Source organism: Cucurbita pepo, chromosome LG03, assembly GCF_002806865.2.
Source record: "Cucurbita pepo subsp. pepo cultivar mu-cu-16 chromosome LG03, ASM280686v2, whole genome shotgun sequence".
In the NCBI taxonomy this organism is placed as follows: Eukaryota; Viridiplantae; Streptophyta; class Magnoliopsida; order Cucurbitales; family Cucurbitaceae; genus Cucurbita; species Cucurbita pepo.
Genome location: NC_036640.1, coordinates 678,960 through 706,073, shown reverse-complemented (window position 1 = coordinate 706,073; position 27,114 = coordinate 678,960). Strand labels below are relative to the sequence as shown.

At 35.7% G+C, this 27,114-nt stretch overlaps 5 protein-coding genes across 9 annotated transcripts; 4 read left to right on the top strand and 1 right to left on the bottom strand.

Moving 5' to 3' along the window:
- The first annotated feature begins 4,433 nt into the window (after window positions 1–4,433).
- On the top strand, window positions 4,434–7,570 carry LOC111791007 (UDP-glucuronic acid decarboxylase 1-like). Of its 3 annotated transcripts, none has more exons than XM_023672175.1 (8): window positions 4,434–4,534; window positions 4,613–5,331; window positions 5,476–5,623; window positions 5,721–5,800; window positions 5,932–6,015; window positions 6,127–6,201; window positions 6,691–6,783; window positions 6,944–7,570. In XM_023672175.1, the coding sequence occupies exons 2-8, from the start codon at window positions 4,705–4,707 to the stop codon at window positions 7,148–7,150; spliced, it is 1,314 nt and encodes a 437-aa protein (XP_023527943.1). In that variant the 5' UTR covers window positions 4,434–4,534; window positions 4,613–4,704; the 3' UTR covers window positions 7,151–7,570. The 3 variants fall into 3 exon arrangements, with proteins under 3 accessions (XP_023527943.1, XP_023527945.1, XP_023527944.1); XM_023672177.1 differs by having other exon boundaries at window positions 4,443–4,534; window positions 4,696–5,331; XM_023672176.1 differs by having other exon boundaries at window positions 4,443–4,564; window positions 4,696–5,331.
- A 513-nt stretch (window positions 7,571–8,083) lies between these two features.
- Window positions 8,084–12,403, bottom strand: LOC111791004. 3 transcript variants are annotated; one of them, XM_023672172.1, is made up of 5 exons: window positions 12,175–12,403; window positions 11,280–11,376; window positions 9,377–11,034; window positions 9,090–9,273; window positions 8,084–8,791 (listed from the first exon to the last, which is right to left on the bottom strand). In XM_023672172.1, exons 3-5 carry the CDS (start codon window positions 10,964–10,966, stop codon window positions 8,172–8,174), a joined length of 2,394 nt encoding a protein of 797 aa, XP_023527940.1. In that variant the 5' UTR covers window positions 10,967–11,034; window positions 11,280–11,376; window positions 12,175–12,403; the 3' UTR covers window positions 8,084–8,171. The 3 variants fall into 3 exon arrangements, with proteins under 3 accessions (XP_023527940.1, XP_023527939.1, XP_023527941.1); XM_023672171.1 differs by lacking the exon at window positions 12,175–12,403 and adding an exon at window positions 11,703–11,861; XM_023672173.1 differs by lacking the exon at window positions 12,175–12,403 and adding an exon at window positions 11,469–11,502.
- A 4,302-nt stretch (window positions 12,404–16,705) lies between these two features.
- Window positions 16,706–21,730, top strand: LOC111791006 (type I inositol polyphosphate 5-phosphatase 8). The gene is made up of 12 exons (XM_023672174.1): window positions 16,706–16,890; window positions 17,555–17,652; window positions 17,749–17,833; window positions 18,059–18,118; window positions 18,415–18,487; window positions 18,707–18,744; window positions 18,814–18,880; window positions 19,275–19,665; window positions 19,737–19,939; window positions 20,784–20,892; window positions 20,979–21,136; window positions 21,218–21,730. The coding sequence occupies exons 2-12, from the start codon at window positions 17,623–17,625 to the stop codon at window positions 21,456–21,458; spliced, it is 1,455 nt and encodes a 484-aa protein (XP_023527942.1). The 5' UTR covers window positions 16,706–16,890; window positions 17,555–17,622; the 3' UTR covers window positions 21,459–21,730.
- A 542-nt stretch (window positions 21,731–22,272) lies between these two features.
- Window positions 22,273–25,301, top strand: LOC111789960. Its single transcript, XM_023670702.1, has 2 exons — window positions 22,273–22,990; window positions 24,953–25,301. Exons 1-2 carry the CDS (start codon window positions 22,380–22,382, stop codon window positions 24,957–24,959), a joined length of 618 nt encoding a protein of 205 aa, XP_023526470.1. The 5' UTR covers window positions 22,273–22,379; the 3' UTR covers window positions 24,960–25,301.
- A 702-nt stretch (window positions 25,302–26,003) lies between these two features.
- LOC111791039 (probable histone H2B.3) lies at window positions 26,004–26,620 on the top strand. Its single transcript, XM_023672219.1, has one exon. It carries the CDS (start codon window positions 26,060–26,062, stop codon window positions 26,477–26,479), a length of 420 nt encoding a protein of 139 aa, XP_023527987.1. The 5' UTR covers window positions 26,004–26,059; the 3' UTR covers window positions 26,480–26,620.
- The last annotated feature ends 494 nt before the right edge of the window (window positions 26,621–27,114 follow it).

Genomic DNA, 27,114 nt, shown 5'->3' with positions numbered 1-27,114 from the left:
CCAAATTTATTGGAAATGTTGGTGGACGAAAACTTCCCAAATGTACGGTCATTAAATTATTAAAATAATTCATGTGGCACCAAAAATAAATAAAATAATATATATTTTAATTTGTCAACTTTTAACAGAGAACGATGTTAATTTTTTTTTTCTTGTTATTGTAGTTTTTTTAAAGTAAATATTTTAAATTTTAATCCAATTTTAAAATATTAAGCTTTTTTTTTTCTTGTTATTGTAGTTTTTTTAAAGTTTTTAATCGCTTAACGTCCAATATTGAATCTTATATAAAATTTACTTTCCTTTTATTTATATATATAATATATATAAAGTTCGGTGCTTTAAAAATTTAATAATTAATTTTGTGACTTTAAGATTGAATGACTCTTCAAATAAATAAATAATTAACGTATTGTATCATGTTTTTGGTAATTAATGAATTTAAAATTATAATAATAGAAATACAATTGACTTTTTCATATTGAAAAAAAAAAAGTAAAAAATAAAGAAGAAATTGGACAATATGCGTAGGCACTTATTGACTAAGAATAATTAGGCTAAATTTATGGGGTTTCGTTAAAAAAATATAAAAAAAAACATTGAATTTTGTAGATCGGTTGACATTCACATTCACATTACGTTAGTTTTATATCTTAAAGCAAAATTAAATTTTTATTTTTTAGTTTAAATTTTTGTATAATTAATTTTAAATTTTATTTTTGTTTAATATTCAAGTGGTGCATTTTTTTATTTCTTTTAAATCTCATGATTTATTGGCAACTATACAATAAAATTATGTACATCAAATTATTTATATTATTTGACGTAATTAGATATTATATAGTTTTTCTATCCGTATAAAATAACTTTTATAAGCGAATATGGTTATCTCTTCATGATTTAGATTTGATAACGTTATAATAGGGACAAATTATTAAAAGACAAAAAACATATTTTGTTTTTTTTCGTATAAATTTATTCATATATTATTATATATATAAATTCGACACATTTATAAGAAAAAAACGACTATGTGACAACTTGCAATTTTCTTAAAATTTAATGGAATATTTGTATAATTTTAATTATACTTTGAGCATATATTTGGAGTAATATTATAAAATAACTGAAATTTCAAACTTTTTAATTGAAAAAATATATTTAATATGATGTATTAATATCGGGAATTGGATTTTTTTTTAAAATAAAATAAAATAGCCGCGGGGGCTGAGAGGGTCAAAATTGTCAATTGGTGGCAGCCGTACATTTCTTGCACAAGGGAACGGGAAGTTTCGGTTGCACAAAAATTCGTACATGATAAGGATGATAAGGCAATTTTGTAAAGGTGTTCTCATTTATTTAAGCAGCATCACCTACACGTGTACGTTTCCACGCGAATTATCTATTTGATTAATTAATTTTTTATATTTTATTTTGCAACTTTTTTTTTTTTTAATTACAGGCTATTGAAATTTGAGTTGGATTATCTAATTTGTAGGAGGAATCAGAGATTAAATGAAATTATTAATATACATTAAATTTATTTAATAATTAAATTAATGGTATTTTGTTGGACGCACAAGCAAATCAAGAAATTAATTAGAATAAAAGTTTATTTTGTAATCATCCAATCAAATTATGATTTATTTAAAAAAAAATTCGATTTTATTATTTCTAGCTAAAATTTCAAACATTTAAATATAGATATTGACATTTACTTTTATTTAATTCTAATTTATTGATTATTTGTTCAAAAGTTAAAATCGAATTCAAGAAAGTTCTATATAGTACGAGCTGTGTTTAAATTGTTGCACTTTTATTTATTTATTTATTTTAATTATAATAAGAGAATTAAGAAATTAAAATAAAAATATTAGAATACTCTATAAGTACAAATATGTTTAAATTGATGTATCCATTTTAATGAAAGCGATGAATAGGCTAAAAATACATTTTATTAACTAGAACAACGCACGATTTATGGATATGGATGATGTCATATTCTCATCATTAAATTGGTCGCAGTTAGATAAATTAATATCACATCAATTTAAACATAATTAAGTGAATAAAAAATTAATTATTATTTCAATGGCATTTTAGTTATTTAATTGAATATAATGACTTGACTGGGTAGGTTTCCTCCTCTTGCTTCCATCTTTTTCTCTACTTTTGTGATGTGAACCCAATAGATGCCCAAAATCACATAGAGGGGGAGGTTTTTCTTTGTGGACCTCTTAAATTTTTCCTAACTTAGGTTTTTTTTTTTTTTTTTTTTTTTTTTTTTTTTTTAATTAAGCAAAAAAAGCAATTTTTATTGGATTAATTTGTTTTAAAGCTCGAGAATAATGATGTAAACGAGATCTTTTAGATATGGAAAATAGAGTTTACGATGAACGAAACTTCTCGTTGTGATGGTATGAGGTGACTAAAATTTCTAATGCTTCATCATGCCTTAGTATATTCTCAGGTCCGAATCAATCCATTTCAATTTCAATTTCCAGGGCTCCAATTTTCTCCCGGGCGAAAATTGAATCGAAAACAAAACATCACCTACCTTTCTCTTTCAATCAATTATATAACAAATATCTCGTAATATCCAATATGAACATCACAATATCGTTGTGTTTTAATTCTTAATAATTATTAGATATAGACTCAAAACACTGTAATTTCTCTCTCATACATTTAACGATCCAAAACTTTCACAGTTTCTCGTCCTATAATAAAAATCTTTTTTGGATGGTCCCTAAAAAGCCCACTTCAAATCTCTCTTTCATTCTCACTCTCGAAAGAGATCGGAAAAAATCTTTGTTGAATTGAGTCCTCACGATCCTTCGCGACCTCCTTCGATTAGGAGTTCGTGCACGTAATTTGGTTCAATTTGGGGAAATATATTTCAAACTCTTTCAATTTTTTTTCCTGTCTAATTAAGTGGTTGAAAAATGTTTGAAACCCCGACCACACATCCCATGCAATTACGTATGTTTTTTTTTTTTTTTTTTTAAAATATATTGAATATCTTTTCTTTAATGGCCGTCTTTTACAATTACATAATAATTTATATTTTCTTTAATGACACATATACCCTTCTATTTAAAGTGATTTTTTTTATTTTAAAAGCTAACACTCTCAATTTATTTTCTTTTTTCTCGTACTTTATTAAAATATTTCAACAATGTACGAGAAATTTTGAACTTTAAAATATAACATATTTATAATATAGAAGATAATAGAGAAACAGTCATTTTAATCCCTAAATTTTGTATTAATTTTTATTGCCCCAAATATTATTAAAATAGTTTTATGAATTTTTTTTTTTAAATTTTTTTGGAAAAAGGGCTAATATGAAAGTTTTAACGTGTGAAGGGGTAGTTTTGATAATACAATGATACAAAAGGGCATGTGTGCAAATTTATAGATTTATAAAGGGTTACGTGGGCTTTGTGGACCTAAATGGTCTGAATGGGCTTGGGTTTAAAAAATGTGGTTCCGCGGCCTTCTTTGACTAAACGGCCTCGTTTCATAATTCAACGTCCTTCTCTGATATTTAATGCTTAATTAATACAACTTATTTGAAAAAGAAAAAATAAAATAAAAAGAGAGAGAGAGAAAATTGTGGTGCCAAAAAAAACGTGGTCCTAAAAAAATTAATTAAAAAAAATTGAAATTGAAATGTTTTTCCTTTTGTCCTTAGAGCTTCTCAAAAGACATTGTGAAGCTTTCATTCAAATTAATGTCTGGATTAATTTAAATTTAAATTTTGTTATATAGCTCAATTTACTGGAATTGAAGCATAGTTCAGTAGATAAACACATCAATTAATCTTTCCATAGTTAATGGTTTGATCTCTCACTTTTTAATTATTGAAACGAATATTAGCTCTCGAGTGTAAAGGCAGAAGGGAGGTTTACTGCAAGACTCACCTGTCAAGCAGAGACGAAAGTCGGCCTTAGTGATTGAGTTGGATGTCTAATTGTACAGGCGATAATGATAGTATCTTGTACCTAAATCGGTGGCTCACCTTTTCTAAATAATGGAGAAGAGAATCGAAACATGTCACTGAAATACTTTACTGAGATAAAGATGGGCTGTCTAGAGGAAGGATGGGCAGTTGGTTAGATCTAGTATGGATTGTACATGGACTGATTCTTAATATTAATTAAATAATAATAATTTTAAATATATATATATATTTTTATCCTTCCGAATTTTAAATATTATAAATCTAATTTAATTATTAAAAAATAATATTAAATTATGGGCCTTAATGTGAACAGCCTTCAAGCCCGGTTCTTACTGGGTCCATTGAATTGGTTTGATGGGCCGAGCCCATTTTCCATTTATAGTATTATGTTATTTCCAAGGAGCATAATTAAATTTATTTCCATTTATAAATTTTTTTTTTATAGGGGAGGGTAATTTCGTCCAAACGGCAGTTTGGAAAAATTTCAAGTGTGCTTAGGGCATTGAGCAGAATTACAATTTAGCGGGTCCTTTAATCCGGTTCAGTTGGGAAAATCTGGCGATCTCTCAGGTGCGGAATGGTTGAAATTCGATCTTAAAGGTTCATAAGACTTGAACTTAATATCCAAATTTCTGAAATTCTCTGTAGGAAAATCTTCATTTCACTGTTGTTCTTCTTGATCTGTAATAACATTCAGAAGCTTCTGTGAATCATTTTCGAACAATTTCCAGCACAGAGAAATGCATATCAAACAGCTCCATAAGCAATCAAGCATCAATCACCGGCGGGATGAAGAGGTTCCGCCGGCTCCAATATCACCATATTCGCCAAAAGCTCCCAAACACACCAGATCACTGCCCAGGTCCATCAACTATCTCTTCAGAGAGCAGAGACTTCTGTTTGTTTTTGTCGGCATTTTGATTGGCTCCACGTTCTTCATCCTTCAGCCCACGATGTCACGTATTGCCCCCTCTGAAGCTGGTTCCGCAATACGCAGATCGTTTTCTACAGGTTTGACGAGTAGGGACCAGGTTTCGGGATCGGGGATGTATGGATTCGGTAAAACGGGGGGCAGAGTCCCCGTCGGTATTGGGCGCCGGAGGTTGAGGATTGTTGTCACCGGTGGAGCTGGATTTGTGGGAAGTCATCTTGTGGATAAGCTAATTGAAAGAGGGGATGATGTGATTGTTATTGATAACTTCTTCACCGGTAGAAAGGAGAATTTGGTGCATCATCTGGGAAATCCTCGATTCGAGCTCATTCGACATGATGTGGTTGAGCCAATTCTTTTGGAGGTGGATCAAATCTATCACTTGGCTTGTCCAGCATCTCCTGTCCATTACAAGTACAATCCTGTCAAGACTATTATATCCTTTTTTTCAGTAGTTTCATTTTCAGATTCTTGATTGTCGTGTTATCTACTTCATGTCATAGTACATTGTGTTTTGGGAAAAAAAGTTTGCTATTAGAATTATTATGTTTTTGCCTGGACATCCTTAACCATATATCACAAGACAAATGTAATGGGTACCTTGAATATGCTTGGCCTGGCGAAGAGAGTTGGGGCTAGATTTCTACTCACCAGTACGAGTGAGGTTTATGGTGATCCACTTGAGCATCCTCAGAAGGAAACATACTGGGGAAATGTGAACCCTATAGGTAAAATGCAATTCTGATATATACCACGAGCATTTCTTACAATATTTGCATGTTGCATCAGAGTTACAATTTTAAGATAATAATTTGTAATTCTTAGGGGAGAGAAGCTGCTACGATGAAGGAAAAAGAACAGCAGAAACCTTAACTATGGATTATCATAGAGGTGCTGAAGTTGAGGTATTCGCTCTGACGCTTAGTTGTATCCCATTAGCTGCTGTTAGGATTCTTACACTGAACATGAAGTAAAAGGATTACTCTCTTGCAGTTTCCAGATTCATTTGACAAGTTGTGAAATTTTCTCTTTGCAGATTCGAATTGCTCGCATTTTTAACACATATGGGCCTCGTATGTGTTTAGATGATGGGCGTGTTGTCAGCAACTTTGTTGCACAGGTTAAACATCTCACTTGATGTTTCCCCTTCCCCTGTTTAAGATTTATTTAGGAGTTGATCGTGTGATCAATGCTTAAAATGTATTTCCTAATGCTCATAGTAAATTTTCAGGCCATCCGAAAACAACCATTGACTGTTTATGGTGATGGAAAGCAAACACGGAGCTTTCAGTATGTCTCTGACTTGGTATGGCATATTGACTTCTGTAATTTCTCTACTGAACCTTGGACTGTGTAGCATTGCTTTAAAATATTATTGATGCTTTTGTGTTCGTCTGACATCGTTCGGGACTTACCAACTGTTGATTGCATTAGCCTTGTTGGATTACTATATATTGCTATTCTAGTTTATATACTTCAAGACATTCGGCATTGCTCAAATGAATTTGTAATCTCCACCCAATTACGTCGATTTAAGACAACTCTCAAATTAGTTTGTAATATACAACCAGTTACATCTTCTGGTTCTATTTGGTTATTGGATGTAAATTCCATGAAGATAGATGCTTGTAATTATTCATTTGATTTATTATTCTGTGGTTACTACTTACTATATATGTAAGAGCATCAATTGAAAACTTGGCTTGAAAGAGGCAGCTCAACTTCTAAAATAAAGCATTCTATCGTGATTTAACGAATCGATACTGAGGACCTTGAGAATGATCTTCAATGGTAGGTTAATGGACTGGTGGCACTGATGGAAGGTGAACATATAGGACCTTTCAACTTGGGTAATCCAGGGGAGTTTACCATGCTAGAGCTGGCCCAGGTTTGTCTTTCTAATTGATTCATTAATCTAAATATTCGTGAATTTTCAGGTCATTTCAGGATCCATGAAAAGGGGTTTTTAGTAATGCGATCTCTGTTGCAAGCTGCATTAGAGTATTTCTGTAGCTACCATTTCAACTTTCAGTTTCTTGTTTGTATAGGTTGTGAAAGAGACTATAGATCCAAGTTCAACAATAGAGTTTAGACCAAATACTGCTGATGATCCTCACAAGAGAAAACCTGATATAAGCAAAGCAAAGTCGTTACTCAACTGGGAACCCAAAATCTCACTAAGAGAAGGACTGCCTCTCATGGTGAGTGACTTCCAGAGGCGCATTTTGAATGAAGATGGAGGTAAAGGTTTCTAATGAAGAAAATTACAAGGAGTGAGACATGTATAGTGTGAAGCAACTGAATTTTGCTGATTCATTCATTCATTGTCCAAATATCCTCTAAATCGAGCTTCATCACACTATAGTAACATAAAAGGTTTTTTGCACTTCATTACAAGCTTCCACATCCCTATTTATTTGTTTTCTTTTCAATACATTTTATCCAATAGATCTGTGGTGCTGCTGGTGAAAAGGTCTTTTTGGCCACGTTTTTTGTTTCCTTGACCCAGCATGATTAGGCTATACCTGAAGTATGGTTGTTAGAAGCAGCCCAATCTGTTTGTATGGGCTTCCAATGCCTCCTTTATCTCTGGCTTGCCATTTCCACTTGCCCCATTATACTACATATATGTATCCATGCAAATAAACATGACATACGTATATTGTATTTGTCAATATGACTGATATTATGGTGTGGAACTGTTTCTCTAAGTTTTGCTTCACACACCCATCTAGGCATAAATTTACTCTTCCAAATTTTAAGCTTCTTTTTGTTTTGTGAATGTTTCCTTCCTTTTTGCTGGTGTTGTTGCTGCGGTTGCCACAGGTGTGGTTGGTGCTAGGTGGGTAGTTGAGTTTTTCATCCATGTGTTGAAAACTTAGAAAAACAGCATTTGGTTTTAAATTTCATATAACCCCAAGCATGCGAACCCTGTGCAGGAAGTAGAATGCATCAACTCGGTAATCGTCGTCAACTTATTTACTAACACGGGCTGTTACATATGCTTTAGATTTTAGCCTTGAATTGATCCTTTGTTTTGAATTATTGTGGGGTGCCATGATGATTTGTGGAGACCAGAAATGTTTGTTCAAACTTTTACCACCGTGAATTCAAGGTGAGTTCAAAGGGACAAATATATGAACGTGAAGCCAAATGGCAACGCCATAATATCTCTATCTTCTGGAGAGAAAAAAATAGGTGTTTTCCTTCATTTTTTGGCTCTTGCAATTTGTTTGAAAGCTTTAACATCTTATTTCAACATGAGAGCTACATCATCTATAAATACATGTCAACTACCTCAGCTATGAGTTCATCTACCATTACTCTCTCAATTTCCTTGCCTATTACATCAACATCATACCCCAACACTAACCATTGAGTTGTCCTTCCCAGCACTTCCTCTACGATGGTTTCATCTACTTTCTTCACTTGCTTACCTAGAAACTTACACAAATTATTGCAGAGCCCTTCATTAAACCCTACTTGAATTGTTGGGGGTCTTATCCATGGATAAGGGTCAGTGAATTTTTGGTAAATATCCAAAATTCCTAAATTTATTTGGTCAAAAAGTAGCTTCCTTTCTGACCTTGATTGAGAGGACCGAACCGCATACTTCTTCTCGAGCTCCTCAAATATAGAAGGATCAACGGGGCAGTCCAAAGAATGCCACATTGCGATGAACATATTGGGGTCAGTATCTTTAAAAGCTGAGTTCTGTAAGACATCATTTAGATATGAAAACTCCCAGCGTTCTTCAGCTTTACATGCAAACTTCTCCTCAGGAAACCCAATGGATCCTTCCCCTCCATCTTCATCACTCGAGATGTGCTGCGATTCTTCAGATTCAGCAAATGCTCCCGTCTCTAACTTGAGTAACTTGAGTTGTCTTCGAAGCTCTGTATCACGAGACAGAGGAGATCGAATTAGAAAACAAAAGATAGTAAACACATAAGATTTTTTTCTTGGCAGCAGCCTGGCTAGTCCTGAGTGAGATCATAGGCGTACACAGTAGTAACTTTATAATTCTCACTTCTCAGATCACATCCATCTCTTTCTTCTCTGATGAATGAAAATTGTCCCATTCAATAATTTATTTATTTTTATTTATTTTTTTTCCTTTTCATCCTTCACAATGAAAAATCAGAAGGGTCAATGGTATGACAAGAAGCTACGATCATTTACTTATGTAATTACCATGGAGGTCAGCACTTAGACTCCCAAAGCAGTCAGAACCAGGTGGTAGATCATCTGTAAACGGAGGTTCCAGAACTGAAATTGGACTGGGTTGATCAGCTTCCTTTGAGCTTACAGGAGAATCTAATCCAAGTACAGATTTCAAATGGAACGACGTATCTTCAGATGCCACGGGCGACAATTCCTGGACATAACAAAATGTTGAAACCGGGGGAAAAATTGTCAAGATGTAGGATGTCATAGTTAAAATATTTCTTAGTGTAGGGCGAGAGGATTTGGAGACAAACCTTAGAGATAAAAAAATCTTGGTCACCAGAGCAAGAAATATCTTCTACTACTGAATGAACAGGCAATTCAGGTTGAAGTTCCTCATTAGATGATACAATTGTTTCATCGGATTTCACTCTCAAATCCATCCAATTTTCAAAACCATCAGTTTGATCCTTCACAGGGAAAAGTGTTGATTCCTCATCAACCAGAAGAGTTCTATCCGCCGGATCAATGTCTTTAAAATCACTGTCTTGATTCTGGCTAGTGCAGATCTCCAGTACAGTGTCGTTATATTCCCCAAGTGAACAGATAGAACTATGAGATTTCCTTCTCCTAGATCTGGAGTTTCTTCGGGTTGTATGTTCCCTTTGGCTCAAAATCTCGCCGATTGCTTCCTTTCTTTCCCACTTGAATGGATCCATGCTAAGAGGTTCGGAATTTGTTTTAAGAATTTCAGAGGCAGTTGATGAGGCGGGAAGAGATCTTGATCTAGATAACTTTGCTAAGCAGATGTCCTTCCAGCCATCCCTACTGCTTATACCAAAAGGTTCAATGCCCTGCTCATTATCAATTTTATAGCTGGATTCTCCTACATACCTTGGTTCCATGTATGTAAGCGTAGTTTCCTTCTCGGGCATGGCAAGCATCTCAGCCAGCGTGCAACTCCTACCGACCACACCGGTGTCATGGTAGTCACAAGTCGTTTTCCACCTTTCTGATGGTCTCTTCTTAGCCTCTGCACTCAAGGATGACTGTTTATAACGGAATGATGAAGACCGGCATTGACCATTTAAATCATTCCCAACGAAAGAATTTCTGTTCCTATCATGTCTTGTAATTCCAAGAGATGAACTCATGGAACCATAATCAAAATTCTCTCTCACTTGCCTAGTTTTCTTGGACACTTCTTTTGAACATCTAACCTCGTGATTTTTCATTCTCAAAGTTTCCATCTCCCTGTTCTCTGTCCTTTCAGATTCTGATGGCTTCCTACAATCAGATTGAAAAGCATGTGAGGACGGTATAACAACCCTGGAAGAATTCTGGGCCATTCCAAGATTTGGCTTCAAAACAACAATTCTTTTCGGGAAGATGGCTAATCCCTCATCGTCTTCTACTCTAATTCGAGAACTTTTGGCAACATAATTAAAATCAGGGGGGACGATATGAGCGCTACAATGTTTGCGAGATCTTCTATGCTTCTTCCGTGGATTCCTCCTTTCTGACTTCCTACCAGAGTCATAGCACACATGATTCTCATCATCTGATGATTTCATAGCTACCATATCATTACAATTAGAGTAGGGAAGAACATCATTTATGTCAAGCAGATGCTTCATGAACAGAGAATCTGGCTGTTGGAGATATTTCAGCAGAAGTTTCTTGTTTGAATCCAGCACTGCAAGTGCGTCAAGGAACTCCTTGGAACCCTGTAGCTTCTCATTGGTTACAACCCTTTGAGATTTTTCAGGTGATACCGTCCCCTGCAAAGAACTCCTTGGCTGATGCATCCCTGGCATCCCATCCAGATCCATCATCGCATCCAGACCCATCAATGTGGCAACGGGGCTGGGTGACCTCCTTCTGGGTTCAGCCACTTTAGTCATTTCTTCTGCTAAAATACTTAAGATTGCCTAAAGAACTCACTGCCCAACTTCAGCGTGGACTACAATTTCTGAATTCATTTTACCAAACAATCAGTTCTGTTTTCACGATTATTCCACAGAAAAGATCGGCTAGATCAACTTAATGCAGGAAGTGGTGAAGGATCAGAGAAATTTATATACCAAAGATATTCTTTTCAAATTCACAGGAAATACTTGAAGAACAGAAGGAGAGAAGAGGAGATGAAGGGGGAGAAGGGAAGAGTTCACAACAACGAAAGTGAAATTCAATTTAAAGGTGAACTCCGGAAAGTACCTGGATGCCAATCACTCTTCCGAGCAACTTATTTTCACGCGCCTCAGTTATGTCCAGAAAAATTATTACAGAAAGAGATGATTTTATAAAGAAATCCCTGCAAAAAAACATAAAAAAAAAGGAGTGAAAGTCAAAAAGGTAAGCTCTTGAGAACCTGTTTTAGCTAAGAATTCAAGCCCAGACAATAACCTCTGAGGCTTGATATTGCAGACGAATGAAAACAATAAATACATATGAACCAAATATCATATCATTTGGGTTTTGAAATCAAGTTATCAAAGCAATCAGAAAAGCAGGGTAATGGGGTTGCAACTTTTATCAGCATTTTAAGCAAAAGCCCCAAAGTTCCAGCTGAGAAAATTGTGGCACAGAGCTAGAGAAACTATGATATCTACAAATCGAAGTACTCGATTAGCGCTATACCTCAGTACATCCAACGAAAGCACAAGAACAAACAGACAAATTCATTTCTCTACGCTTTTTCCTTTCCCGAAATTTGGTCAAGAGCCAAACAGAAAACACCCAACAAAGAAACAACTGGCACAAACTGTTCACCCAGCTAAGACAAGTGATTCCCGTGAGCTTCTACCTATTTTGTAGAAGCAGGTCGAGGCTTCTCCACTTCACGCATTTAAAGCACTTTCTAAATAAATGAACAGTCTAAAAAACACATTCGAATTCCACCACAGGCAAGTGAAGGACACCTCTAAATCTCAGATTCAAGATTCAATAAAACACGGAAATCTGCAGAACGTGATATTCGAAGATAAGTTAATAAGGAATAGAAACTAAGCCTAGCCGAATCGGAGACACGAAATTGGCGAATGATTGAGAGAGACGAGCGGCAGGTGGAAGGAACTAATGTCGAAGTGTCGGAACTTTATGCCGCCATTACCTTTACGTCGTATCCAGAGGGGAATTCTTGGCCTCCGACTCTCCAGATCAATTAATGCGACGTGACATAAATGAAACTCAACCTTCGTTTTTTAAACTCGACAAGTTCAATTAAACGATCAAGAACGTTAATAGCTTCAGGAAACTTATAAATCTTGCCTCCATGAGCGATCAAAGAGCTTCAACATCATTGGGATTGTTCGCCAATTGTTCTTCATCACAAGCTTCATCCTCCCTGGTTTCCTTCACACACTCTACCGTGAGCGGAAACCCTGATCACGTACAGAAATCTTGGTAATACCCACTACGACGTCGTTTACAAGAGAACGCAAAAACCCGCCAAAATCTCTTTTTTCAAAATATATTCTGGAATAGCAGTTTATTTTCCTAACCATGATTAACAACAAGTGGGTCCCATCTCTCGGCGGGGACATCAAATTTCGTGCCCTTTCCGGTGCCGCTCACCGGAAAACAAAGCCCACCGGCTTTTCAATTCATGATTTGGGCCTTAGGCCCAGAAACCCAAAAGTACCGAATTTAAAATTTTTCTCCATTTTTTTAAATGCATTTATTTGAAATAATTTTTTAATACATAATTTTCTTATGATTTTTATTAAAAATTATTCTAATAATATAACGTTAGATTCTAACGGGTCTGTCATTCTCCGTTTAAAGGAAGATTCCTTACTCGATCGAGGACAAGTCCTCGCAGACGACAAGCGTGAAAGTTAAGTTTCTTAATTTTCTTTTAAATTTTAAAATTCAATAAATAATAATAATAATGAAATATGTGTACAAATTGCAAACTAGTTTGGTAAAGGAAAACAAACTCCTTTCAAATTTAAACTTGTGGATTAATTTAATCTTCCAAAGTGGGTGGTTGAAGTTGATGGGCCAAAAAAACTAATACTCACTTGAATCATGCTTCAAATTATGCTGTTAAACAAGAAAGATTAAGCCAATTCAATGTCATTATTATTTAATGGGAGAAAAAAAATAATAAAAGAAAGAAACAAAACACACAGTTAAAGATTTTGTAGTGCTTCCAAAATGCCAAAAACACGGGAGATTCCATGAAAATATGAACAAGACACGGACCAATTTGGACAGCAAAAGTTTATTTAAATTTTGTTGAAAATGATTAATTAATGTTAATCAGTTTGATTAGTGGGAGGTTCATCTCCCTAATCTCATTCCGCAACCGAGATTTTGTGTATCAAACTTTTTCCATTTGGGTTGGTTGGTGGTCGGTTTGTACTTTTTCTATTTGATCGTTCATTCAAATAGTTTTTTTCGATCCATGATTACTCAGAGTAGAACGTTTAGAAAATTGCACAACGACCATACAATTCTATCATTAAATGAAATAAACACGTCAATTTAATTACTCGTTCTTAAAATCATTTCAATGATTAATCCCACTTCCCCCAACCACTAATCTCTTGTTGACATAATTGTAAATATATTATGTTAATCTACTCTTATATCATTCCATTATGAAGCAATCATTAACCCAACTTCTACTTCCACTTTTAAACTTAGTTTATATAAATTAATCATTAATTAAATACTTTATGTTAAATTATTTATCGGAATAATTACTTTTATGACGACATTTAACTTTTTTGAATCTAGACTATTATATTTTTAATTTGATAAAAGAACGAAATTGAATTAATACGATGAAAATTAAGAAAGTTTGAATTAGATCGGCTATTATATGATACATTAACTTTATATTATATGATATATATAACTTTTATATTACATGATTAGATGACCCGTCTTCTCGTAGATGAGTAGGATAAAGCTTGGCAATCACATGAAAATGGAAAGTCAAATTCACCAAATAAATCCCACAAAAAGTCTACTAATAATTAAATATATAGTCTATACGTTATAATATAAGCTTGAGAGAATTAATACGAAGTTCTATTATTCACCCACGTGATTGCATCGAGTTTGACTTTATTTTAATTTTTATAATATGCTTTTAAGAATTCTAATGAAATAATTTTAGAACAAAGATTTTTATGTGCATTCATTTCAGTATATTTTATACTTTAAATACATTTATTTTTAAAAAGCATTTTCGAACATATTTTAAAATCCATTTAAATTTGGTTTGTTTTTTTTTTTCTCTACCTATTTTAGCTGGATACAAGATACGTGGAGGGTCCCGATAATTAGGTAAATAATTATGACATGAAGACGACAAATTATGGATTAACATCTACGGATAATTATTGTAAGAAAAGGAAAAAGAGATTAGAGATTTGATTATTGAATATTAATTGAGATTAATGACATGTAATTAGAAGTTTCTAAGGATAATAAAAGATATTAATCTTTTTGGACCGACCTTCTTCGTAGCTCCCTATCAACATAACAGTGCACTAAGAATCCCATCATGGGAAAGTCAAAAAAGTTGATATTATCAGTACGTGTCCGTAAAAAACTGATTTAATTATTTGTTATATTCCTTTTCTAATATTTTGGTAGATTGAGGTTAGATCTTTAGTCAACAAAAGTAACCCATTTTATATGTTTTTAATCGTTTTATATTGGTATAAGCTTGCTTTTATGGGTTAAAAAGGGCTAATCAAGGTACTTTTTCTAAGTTTTTACATTTATTTGGATATATGTTATGTTTTATCGTACACGTCTATGATTTGAGATAGGTTTTGACATAATAAAATAAAAATTATTGATATGGAAATCGATCTTTCGGTATATTTGTTTATTGAGTTTATTGTTGTTCGAGATCTTGCGTAGAATATATCCTGTTTTCATTATTCTCTCTTTTGGATAGCTTAAATCTTCGGTTAAATTTAAAATAATTAGTGTTTTTTTAGGTCATGGTATAATATTGTGAGATTCCACATTTGTTGGAAAGAAAATGAATCATTCTTAAAAAAAAAAAAGAAAAAATCTCTTATCAGTAGATGCGTTTTAAAATTGTGAGAATGACGATAATACATAACAAACTAAAGCGGACAATATATGTTGGCGATGGCTTTGAGCTGTTACAAATGGTATCAGACCCAGATACCGAACGGTATGTCAATGAGGACGTTGGCTATCAAATGGATGGGTTGTGAAATCCCACGTTCGTTCCAAATAGAAACAATTTGTAATCTAAGTTGATGGATTAATTTTTAAATTAATTTCGTATCTAATATGATTTCATGAGGTGAATTGTTACCACCACCTGTAGTTGCGTTAGGTTAATCACAGTCAAGATCTTCAGGATCTGCAAGAGGCAACAGAGCCGTCCGCGTGGAATCTCCCTAATAATGGGACACTTGGCTCTCCGCTATTGGTTTGTCGTATATAAAGTGCCAAATCCAAACAAAAACAATAAACCTTAAATTAATTTTTTTGTTATTTAATTTCCGGGGTTGTTTTATGTTTAATGTTTAATGTAATGGAGAACGTGATCGGGTGTGGCGCACTCACATGGTCAAACTCTTTGACTTCCTTAAACGCCACCCATAGGCCACGTGTAATGCCAATATTCCGGTTTAAAGTATTAATTTCGTTAATTTTAATAATCCTTGGAATTTTTTTCTTTTATTTAAATATGTAATTTTCCATTCTTAATTAAAAGATTGAGGTATCAAATTGAATATTCTGTCTTCATAAATATGGAACCAAAAAATAAGTAAATAAATGAAAATTTCTTCTAGAATGCCTCGATCCACCTCAAATCCTACTAGTTAGTACAAAGGCTAGATGAAAAGTGGATCATCCAGCCCTGTGACCTAATTGACCTAACCCTGGGTGATCACGACTATTTAGTTACAGCTTCACCCTAGCCGAAGATTCCACCATTATCAACGAAGAAGTTAAAGACTCAAATAATCTCAATTAACCTTTTAGTTATTCTCTAAGTGTGACTGTCTTTTTCATTTACGGTTTGAGTTTGATACATTGTAATTAAATGATATATATTTTTAATTCATTTTATTGCAATCGTAAAGTTAAACTATTTTTAACACTAATCATAAAGTCGAGAATATTCAAAACTTTAATCATGCACCTCGATTAAACTCTTATGATTGAGTTGTCTCAAACAAGACTTCAATAAAATATTAATTTAGGTTTAAATGAACGAGCGAGTGAGTTAAAAGTACATATGGGGTAATGAATGGAGAGGGAGAGTGCTACAATCATTATTATAAAACATATGGTACTTATTGATCTAAAGCATTCAATTCTCAATATTTTTAATATTTTTAATTATTTAATATAAGGGAAAATATTGTTTTTCTTTAATACAAAAGTAGAAAGAATGAATCTTTAACATAGATAATAATGGATTAATTATAGAAAAATATTATTCATTAACATAATAAATTAATGTGTATTTAAAAAAAATATATTTATTAAAATTCTAATTTTTATAGTAAAAAAAAATTAAGGGACAGTTAGCCAGATTTTAGTTGTTTATTAATTTTTTAAGAGGCATCGTCTTTGCATAAAAAGTAAGAACAAGACGAGAGACGGCAGTCCCAGTTCGACACATTTTCGAATATTTGGAACACCAACTACTTCTCCCTTTCCCTTCTTTCTACTTTTTACCACGAATCTCCAAATCGCCACCTTCAACCTCCTTTCATCCGCCGTCTCCGCCTCCTCCGGCCGCCGCACAACCCCTCCTTTTCCACTTCGACTATGGTTTCCTAAAAGAAAAATTACCCTCCTCCCTCCTTCTGTAAGTAATTTTCCACTTCCAATTCTCCTAATTTTACCTTCATTTTCTGTTATTACTTTCTTCACGAGCTCCTCAGCTCGCAATGTTGTTTTTTTATAATCAAATTAGTTTACTCGAGTATGAATTTTTTTCTTTCTAGTTTTTTTTCCAATAGAAGGAATTTTCTCAGGAACTTTTCCCGAGAAAATCCCAGTTGGAATTCCGAGAAAAGTTCACTTTTTTGGAACTGGGTTTTGATCATCTTCGTAAGATCTGAAAAGGGTTGCTGAAAATTCATTCCTTTTTATTTGATTTGATTTAATTAAATTTCTCTATCTCTCTCTACTATTTTATTGGTATTTCATTTTCTACGTTTTTGGTTCCTTGCCGGAGGCTGGCTGTCTCCATTTTGTCCTGCAACTGGGTCTTTTATATTGCCGTTGAAAACGCTAATTAAAGCAATAATTAAGGTCTATTTCAAACCCCTCTTGTCATTTGATTATTAATCGTCCACTTAATTACGCTTTTTTTTTAATTACTTTGTTTAAGATTTAAAAAAAAAAAAAAAAAAAAAAAAAAAAAAAAAAANAAAAAAAAAAAAAAAAGAAAAAAGAAAAAGATACTATCATTCATTACTGATTTATGATTTGGATATTTTGGCAATCATTGTCCTCCGCCGTTTCAGTCGGTGGTTTTTGGTCGGAATAAAAATCGCTTTAGATTCGCTTCTCGGAGGTTGACGGCGGCGAAGCAATGGGAATGAAGCGAGGGAAGATCTTTAAGGTAAGAGTTGATTTTTAAGGATGGAGGTTGAATTTCCGACTTGTCCGTTTTTGGGTTTTGCTTATGTTGTTTTGTCGACTTGTTTCTCCGCCGTAGTCGTCGTGGCCGAGGGCTGTTGCAAGGAAGTGGCTCAATTTTCCGGCCGATAAGCAAGCTTTTCCGTCCGATTTCGTTGCCCAAGGTAATTATTTAAACTTTCTATTATGTATAATAAATTCTTAACTCATTAAAAAAATTGATCTATTATATTTTAATTTTAATTTTATGACATTTTGAACTTAATTTTGTATCGAATAAATTGATAAAAACTATATAAAAAAAAAATTAAAATTACTAATTGGTTTCGGTTTGGTTCTGATCAAATAAATTACTCATTGGATTTGTCGTTTGGTGTTTGGTTTAATAGAGAGGAGGAAGAGCTGCTCCGATCTAGACAGTTGCGCCGTCGTGCCGGAAGATATCGGAGGTAATGTTTTGCTGGACTTCGACACCGTAATGATTTTCTACAATCTCAGGCTGCTTTCAACCGTCAGATATCAATTTACCTGATTTGATCAGTGGACAATAAGTGAAAAGACTTTTAGTTAATAACTCATCATGAAAATAGGGTGAAAAACTCTGCTATCTTAGGGATCAGTGCCACGTGGACGGTGGAAAATGATGGTGCAAGATTTAGTGTAGTTTGACTTTTACAGGATGGTCATTGTTCTTTAATGTTTTTATCTCGACGTGTTCGTTTCTGATTGCTTCTTGAATTTCTAGTTGAAAGGTGGTCAATAGAGAAGACACGTGGACTTAGAGTTAACCCCAGCTGCAGTGAATCTCTCGACTTGAGGTAATTAATTTCATTTTTTCAATATTATTCTATTATTTTCTTGTCTAATTTTTAAATATTTTTAGATTTTGACTTTGTTTTTAGATTATCAAATATATAAATGTATTTTTTGAAACCTAGAATAATATAATAAAATTTAAAATTCAAATAAAAATAATATAAAGTTTTTTCGACGACATAATTATTGAATATTGATTTGAATTTGATCGAGAAAATTAGGATGCTCGTGGGGACATGGAATGTTGGAGGAAAGGCACCANGTAGAGAGAGTATTCATTGATCATAAACCCATGATCATTCCCTAAATTAGCTGATGTGGGACTTTNCAAAGGAAGGCTTGAGCTTGAGGGATTGGCTCAATTCTCCGACCCCAATTGACATTTATGTACTTGGGTAAGCTTTCACTTTTTATCTCTAAATGTTAGTTCGATAGCGACCATGAAAACTCGACCTTTTTTTTTTTTTTTTTTGTTTTATGGAATCATTATTTAAATCCTAAAATAAGTTTTTAAACTATTTTTTATTTATTTAATTTTCGAAATTTGACTTTATTTTTAACCAATTTTTTTTTATAAGTAGAAATTGAGATTATAAAATTACTTAAAAAAAGAGTGAAATGATTTCCTAGAATTGTGGACCTGAAGGGTCGTTTCATGCCCATACCTAACTTACTGGCCACCAACCCCTATCCTATCTAGCTCTATCCCCTCACGCGCCGCCGTGAAAGTCAACTTTGTTTGTCAGTTAGTTTTGTGGTTAATTGAGTACTTGTAATATTTGTTAATAGGTTCCAAGAAATCGTGCCTCTAAACGCAGGCAATGTGCTTGGGGCGGAGGACAGTGGGCCAGCTGCCCAATGGCTATCCCTCATCCACCAAGCGCTCAACACCGACGGCATCGGTTCTCCGACATCAAACAGCCAGCAGCAAGCACCCCAGAAGCCACGGCAGAGTTTCTCAGACTTGCTCGCTTTAGAAGACGACAATTGGAGTGGCGAAACCGGGATGTGCACGGCGGGTAATAAAGCAATGCGGCGGCGACAGTACTGCCTTGCAGCAAGCAAACAAATGGTGGGCATTTTCTTGTGCGTGTGGGTTGAAGCGGATCTTTATAAACACGTCTTGAATTTGAAAATCTCCAGCGTTGGGAGAGGCGTGATGGGGTTCCTTGGCAACAAGGTGAGCCACTGCCCACCGTTGTATTGAAAGAAACTCGAATTGTGGAATGATGTTTTGTGGTGCATTGATAGGGATCTGTGTCTATCAGCATGACATTGCACGGAACAAGCTTTTGCTTTGTGTGCACACATTTGACCTCTGGGGAGAAGGAAGGGGATGAGTTGAAAAGAAACTCTGATGTGACTGAAATTTTGAAGAAAACTCGGTTTTCACATTCTTGCAGAGCTACTTCTGAAGCTCATCCACTCCCTCCTGAGACCATATTGGATCATGAGTAAGTTTCTTTTGCTTTCTTTTTACTAATGACTTTAGAGATGGATGTTAGACGAACATGACTCTCCGCAATGGTATGATATTGTCCACTTTGAGCATAAGTTCTCATGGCTTTGCTTTGGACTTTTCCGAGAGGCCTCATACCAGTAGAGAGAGTATTCATTGATCATAAACCCATGATCATTCCCTAAATTAGCTGATGTGGGACTTTCATCCTACACCTCCCCTTGAACAAAGGGGGAGAGACGAAAAATCTTTTATTTTTTAGGGATAGGGACGGGGATTTGCCATAGGAATTCATGAGAATTGTGTTTCCACTAGGATGGAGATGGACGTGGGGAAGAGCAGGGTTGGAGAGTGTAATCCCCAACCTCGGCCTCCGTCCCGTTTAGGTAACGGTTTGGAGTGGATCATAGCATTAAATGAACATCTGGTTAGATCCCATATCAACTGAAGAAGAGAATGAGTCATTCTATACAAGAGTGTGTAAACCTCTCGTTAGCAAACACTTTTTTTATAAGGGTGTTGAAACATCTCCTTGGCATACGTGTTTTAAAATCGTGAGGCTAACGCCGATAAGTAACCGGCCAAAGGGGACAATATTAGCTAGTGATGGACTTAAGCTGTATCAGAGCTAGTCATCAAGTGGTGTGGCTCCCTGAATTGTGAGATCCCACGTCGGTTGGAGAGGAAAACGAACCATTCCTTGAAAGGGTTTGAAAACCTCTCACAAACTATGAGGCTTATAGTGATACTTTGGGACAATATTTGTTAGCGGTGGGGTTGGGCTGTTACACATCTTTACTCATAAAACTTGTGATTCTAACAACGAGAGTTATATGCAGTAAGGTCATCTGGCTCGGGGATCTGAATTATCGGCTTTCGACAGGCTGCGGGGAAACATATGAGCTTCTTAGGAACAACGATTGGCAGGCACTTCTAGAGAAAGACCAGGTGAGTTTGAGTTTGAGTTTGAGTTTGAACTAGAAGTTTGGCAGAAGATTTGGAAATCTAATTTCTTTGATATGATGATTTGGCAGCTAAAGTTAGAGCAGAGGGCTGGTCGAGTGTTCAAAGGGTGGGAAGAAGGACGAATAGAGTTCGCTCCAACTTACAAATACATCACCAATTCAGACCATTACGTTGCATTGACCTCCAACTCCAAGCCATCCAAAGAGAAACGCCGCACTCCAGCTTGGTAAGTCACCCAATTGGAGCTTGTTAACCTGCAAAAAGGAGAAGCTTTTCTGATCGGTTTGTTTTTATGGCCACTTGGTAGGTGCGATCGGATATTGTGGAGAGGGCTAGGAATGAAGCAGCTGTGGTATGTACGAGGGGAGTGCAGATTCTCAGATCACAGACCTGTTTACTCTCTGTTTTCAGTCCGAGTCGACTCGGCAGCCACCAACTCGATCAAACCGTCGATCGACGCCGCCTTGCCATCATTATGTGCAGCAGCCAAAATCCAAGCTGAAGAGCTGTTGCTCAAGGCGGAGACCATCGACACCTCCCTCCAGTAACTCTGTAACTCGTTCTGTCACTGACCCAACAGCTGAAATTTTAAAGCTGCAAGCTCAAGACAAGCTGTCTGGCCCCCATCGATCAAGCAGCAGGTGGTGGCTGATATGTCACTTCAGTCTGCCCATTCTTTTATTTTGGTGAAGGAAAAGAAGCCAAATCAAGGAACAAAGTTTTGGTATAGTTTTTTGAGAAATTTGTAGATATTAGGACTCTGGAACGTCTATGGTAAGATTTGCCTATTCTTACATGTTTATAATTTATAGCAAGCTTCCTACAACTCTATCTTGCTTGGCTTACCTTTGATGGTTTGAGGCTGCAACGTAACGACAGTGGGAGAGGTCGGTACACGAAAATTGATAGTTCGAGGGTATTTTATAGAATTAAACCCGTTAAAAAAAAAATTAAATCGAGTATAGTACAACAACAAACTATTGCATTATATTTAGTATTGAATCAATTGATAGTTCGATGGTATTTTATAGAATCAATGGTGAGATTTTTTAAACATTCCACTTTAAGCGCGTGAAAGCTTCATCCCCATAGACGTGTTTTAAAATTGTGAGATTGACAGTGTTATGTAACAGGGATAATATCTAGACACCTTTTGAAAATGACATTATAACTAGACACCAGTCATCAAGGTGGGTGAAATGAAACATCCTGAGAGTGGAAACCTCTACCCATTAGACAGACATATATTAAAACCATGAGACTGACGGGCCTAGATTTTATTTTCTCCAAAATACTAATTTAGTATTTAAAGTATAAAAATAAATAAAATAAAATAAATTAAGAAGAAGCAAAGCTAAGGAAACTTGGTTTTCTCCGATGCATAAAAATTCCGTACTTCATCTAAAACCCTTCAAAATCCTTCGGAAGAAAAACTACTCTCTGCGATTGCCAAACTCGAACCGCTCAGCATGAACTCCTTCAACAACACTGCGAATTTTGACAACCTTCTCATTCAAACTCTGATGGGGAGGCTCCAAATCCGGCCCCCAAACAGCAACAACAATCCCCTTATCTCCCAATCCCTCGAAGACCTTCTCTTCGATGTCGCGAATCTCTCCGACGACGACAACGATGAGAACAAAACACAGCTCGCCAAAGAGGAATCGAAGCTCGAGAAAGAGATTATTCGCATCATTCTCGCCGGAAATTCCGATTCATTAAAACCCAATTCCGGCCAAGCCGTCACGATCGGCGAGCACCACATATGTGTGGGGTTTGACGAGGAGAAGGACTCGGGTTATCGAGTTTGGGAATGGCACGGACACATTATGTTGTTTGATGAAGAAAACGGGTACACGCCGGAGTATATATATGGGAATTACTTCGAGAATCTCCAGGGGAAGGTCTACCGTGAGTTACGCAAACTAAAGGAGGAAGAAGAGAAGGAGAACGAAGAGGAAGAAGATGGAAATGAAGAAGAGGAGAAGGTGGGCGAATTGGGTCTTCGGGAGCTGATTAATGGCGGTGATTCGAGCGCCGGTCGGATTCTTCATCGTAATGTCAATGCCAGTTCTCAAAGGTTCCGCATACTTTACTCTCAATTTTTCTGACATTCTTTAGAAAAACATCTCTTCAATGGAGTTTTGAAATAGCCACTTAGTTTTTTATTCTCAAATGCCATTGATATATGTTTGTTCCTGATATCTTGGTTTGATTTTAATTTGTATATGTCATAGAGTTATCTACCCTCCGTGAAGTTCATGGAGTAAACCATTTCTCTCTCAAGTCCTGTAGTTATTGTATGTTTAGACATTGGTTCACCTCTGTCGGTAGAGAACTATTTTCATTGATTAGGTAAAGGACTTATGGATGGAAAGGTACAGGCATATCATATGTCTGTTGTTTGATGAGGTTTGAGAGTTGGCAATGTTCAATCCTCCTTGTGCATGAGATGTGTAACAATCCAAGCCCATTGCTAGTAGATATTGTCCTATTTGAGCTCGGCTTCCCCTTAAGGTTTTAAAACGTGTCTGTTAGGAAAAGGTTTCGAGACCTTTATAAGGAATGTTTCGTTCCCTTCTCCAACCGATGTGGGATCTCTCAATCCACCCTCCTTGGGGAGTTCAACGTCCTCGCTAGCACACCGTCCGGTGTCTAGCTCTGATACCATTTATAATAGCCCAAAACACTTGAGAGAAAGCTTAGAAGGGAAAATTCAAAGAGGACAATATCTGCTCGCGGTGGGCTTACTATTACAAGATGTTTATATAGTTATCATCATTGTTAGTAGTTACTCCACTACTCCATTACTCCATGGTGGTAGATGGAGCTATGGAAGTAAGCAAGGACTAAAAGGAGTTTATCTAAAGCCTAACTGATAGTTTGACAGAGGATGTGCGATTATTGAGTAGACAATACAATAGCAGAAGCTTAGCCACATGAAATCTCCGGTTGTGATTTTCTTTGCCTCCCATTGGGATTATCCTCCATAGATGAGCGTTAGAACAGCCTTATATTTGGGAAACAAGAAATCTTTAGAACCTACCAGAAATGACCCGAATCCTAGATAGCTTGTCGCTGATTGTCCGTAGAGTTTCGAAATCAATATCACATCTTTTCATGCTCCGAATGCCATGAAGAAAACAAGTAGTTGATGCGAGAAATTTAGAACTGCCATATATTTACTTACATACTGCAAAATGTTTTGAACGAAGCAACTAGGAAGCTTTCCACTATATTTGCACAATCTTATTGGCAGGATATGGCGAAGTTCAGGACATGGTTTATTTTTTAGGAAATTTATGGTAACCCTGAATGTAAGGCCAAAGGAGGTCTGTTTGGTGCATTTGCTCATAATTGTTTCTTGCATGCTTTAAATTCTGAAAGACCATATGTGAGGTTGCATTGTTGCTAGATTGTGCTAATTGGAAACTTTAAGTTTTATGAGCCGTTCCTTTTTCTGAATAACTGGGATTTAGAGCTATGCCCCGGAGGCACCCACGCCCACCCCAAGGCCTTCGTTAACTCACTGTTCGTCTCGGAAACTTGGACAAGACCTTGTGACTTTACTCTGCTCCTGCTCTTATAAAGCTATAAGAAAAGACAAAATGAATTTCTTAATAGAAGACGTGGCACGATACTTGACTTCTTCTTTCAAGATCAAGTCCCAGTTCAGATCTGAGAGCGAAAGCAGTAGGTAGGGTTGGAGAACGAGGGTGGAGCTGTTTGAAATCCTCTGGTCATAGGCTGTCTTCTTAATATTAAGGGTTTTTGGTATAAGTTTGCCTGAAGGTTCGTACTTCAAACCGCTGAGCCGGTATGACTAAGAGACGCCAAACCCTTACCAATGGACTTTTAGGTTCTCCCTTTTCGGCTTGAATTTGAAAGAAGATTCAAATCATTTTCAGGCATGGACTCATGCTTTTGCCACTGCTGTTTCACTTTCACTATTGACTTTGTTCATGTAAATCTTGAATATTTCAAACATGATTATTAGTTAGCTGTTCTTACTTGATGCTCATACATTTATTCCGATCGACAGGTTTTAGTCAGCTGAGTTGCGGTCTTTCGATCAGTATAAGAAGTTCGGACATCGAAGAACGTTGCTATGGACTACCATTTCACAGATTGCAGCTGGGTGTTCCTGCAGTTAGGACTCTGAACTTCATGTGTATTATGGGAAGGGAGATGAATGCATAGATTCAGTAACATTCCCTCTGTTTGATGAGTTTGTTCATCATCATTTTGAATAAATATTCTCTCTTTGCACTTTTCAGCTCACTTCTACAGTTCTACTGTGTTGTGTATTTGGTCATTTCTTTAAGGATTCTTTGTCTGCTTCTCGGGTTTTACAGATTTGATCGGCAAACGGTCAACAATTAGACATTTAATGACTCTGACATTCTCTTGCATCATGATTATATTATCCATTTTTCGCTTTTTAAGAAAATTCTTAGTTAAATTGTTTCGAGTCAATCGTGTACCTTTCTCATTCTAATGAGGAAAAACATTTGTCATTTGTTGGTTATCAGGGGCATCTCGAAAATGTTCGGGTCGAAATATGACTTTCAAATTAAGTTCCGAATCTAGCTGCCAAGGGGAGTGGCGATGTCATACGTAAATAGAAAGAGACTCAAGGCAAATAGAGCTTTTGCATATTTTCGTTAATCCATGAACAGGATCTATATAGACACATAGGTCCATGGATCCATAAATCACGATTGAAACGAAAGACAAAAAGATAAATCTCGATTTATGGATTTATGGATTCTTCCTTCACAATTGCTATATCAATTTTTTTTTATTTTAAAATTTAACAAGTTTTATTTAACAACCAATTTTAAAGTTTAAATGTAAAAAACAATATTTTCCAAACCGTTGTTTAAAAGAAATGGAACTATTTCCATAGGCAAGGTATGACGTGTCCGTCCGAACGAGTCGTAAAGTCGGTACATAATCTCGACCGCAAACCATTAAAATCCAATGGTGAGGTTTGATGACACGTCAACGATCCGCGTGAAAGTCCAATTAACGAATAAAAAACGCCTCATTCTTCTTTATAAACGCTCCTCCGCCCCGAATCTACTAATCGTTCAACCCGCGAGGCCGACTTCACCTCAATTTCTGAAAATCTTATTTACTTAGAACAATGGCGCCAACCAAAGCAGAAAAGAAGCCCGCAGAGAAAAAACCAGCCGAGAAGACCCCAGCTTCGTCGGAGAAGAAGCTTAAGGCCGAGAAGAAGATCGCTAAAGACGGCGGCGATAAGAAGAAGAAGAAGGTCAAAAAGAGCACCGAGACTTACAAGATCTATATCTTCAAGGTCTTGAAACAGGTTCATCCTGACATTGGGATCTCCAGCAAGGCCATGGGCATTATGAACAGTTTCATCAACGATATCTTTGAAAAACTTGCTCAAGAGGCTTCCAAGTTAGCGAGATATAACAAGAAGCCTACGATCACCTCACGCGAGATCCAGACCGCCGTTCGATTGGTGTTGCCTGGCGAGTTAGCGAAGCATGCCGTATCTGAGGGAACTAAGGCCGTAACCAAATTTACGAGCTCTTAGAATCCGAATCGGTAAATTTTGGGATTAGGTTTACGTTTGCAGTTACGGTAACATGTTGTGTAGATCCTGGTTTCTCTGGTCATAGGTATATCGAACTAAAAGTGTTAATGAATAACAAATTCCTTCGGTCGATTCTCTTCACTTTTGTTCAGCAGATGTTAATAATTTTTCGTCCCGGCTCAAATGTTTGTCGAACGGAAAGAATTAGGGTTTCTACAGATCCGATATTTCAGTGCCGTCGATAGTTCTGTTCTCGATTCACTTAACACTTCAATCGATTGTTTAATAGTTCAATGCTTCGACATGATCTTCGAGCAAATCTGAATTTTTGATAATCAGAAAGAGGTTGGCTGATCGAATTGCGCCAATAAACCTGCACGTATGGAAACCGACGTCATACAGGCAGGGGCGTTAAGTTTAGTAGAGTTTTGAAGTTTTGCGAACGATTTTAATTTTCATTTTATCAATAATTTATTTTTTTAGTAATAAAATTTTGCATTCTACATAGGATTGACATATATTCTTCTATTGAGATGGATTGCAGGTTTTCAAACGCCTCAATTTGGGAGAAGCTTCTACATTCATTCATTCCCTCTCAGGATCTACTTCTTCACAATCCACTCCTTTGGGAACAA

Excerpts from the sequence above, each read along its gene's own strand:
- LOC111791007 (XM_023672175.1), top strand. The coding sequence starts at position 4,705 with ATGCATATCAAACAGCTCCATAAGCAATCAAGCATCAATCACCGGCGG. Across the intron at positions 6,016-6,126 it reads TCAGCAACTTTGTTGCACAG|GCCATCCGAAAACAACCATT; the intron begins GTTAAACATCTC and ends GTAAATTTTCAG. Across the intron at positions 6,784-6,943 it reads CCATGCTAGAGCTGGCCCAG|GTTGTGAAAGAGACTATAGA; the intron begins GTTTGTCTTTCT and ends TTGTTTGTATAG.
- LOC111791004 (XM_023672172.1), bottom strand. The coding sequence starts at position 10,966 with ATGACTAAAGTGGCTGAACCCAGAAGGAGGTCACCCAGCCCCGTTGCC. Across the intron at positions 9,274-9,376 it reads AAGATTTTTTTATCTCTAAG|GAATTGTCGCCCGTGGCATC; the intron begins GTTTGTCTCCAA and ends TGTTATGTCCAG. Across the intron at positions 8,792-9,089 it reads TCTAAGTGCTGACCTCCATG|AGCTTCGAAGACAACTCAAG; the intron begins GTAATTACATAA and ends CTCGTGATACAG.
- LOC111791039 (XM_023672219.1), top strand. The coding sequence starts at position 26,060 with ATGGCGCCAACCAAAGCAGAAAAGAAGCCCGCAGAGAAAAAACCAGCC.
- LOC111791006 (XM_023672174.1), top strand. The coding sequence starts at position 17,623 with ATGGGAATGAAGCGAGGGAAGATCTTTAAG. Across the intron at positions 17,653-17,748 it reads AGCGAGGGAAGATCTTTAAG|TCGTCGTGGCCGAGGGCTGT; the intron begins GTAAGAGTTGAT and ends TCTCCGCCGTAG. Across the intron at positions 20,893-20,978 it reads CACTTCTAGAGAAAGACCAG|CTAAAGTTAGAGCAGAGGGC; the intron begins GTGAGTTTGAGT and ends ATGATTTGGCAG.
- LOC111789960 (XM_023670702.1), top strand. The coding sequence starts at position 22,380 with ATGAACTCCTTCAACAACACTGCGAATTTTGACAACCTTCTCATTCAA.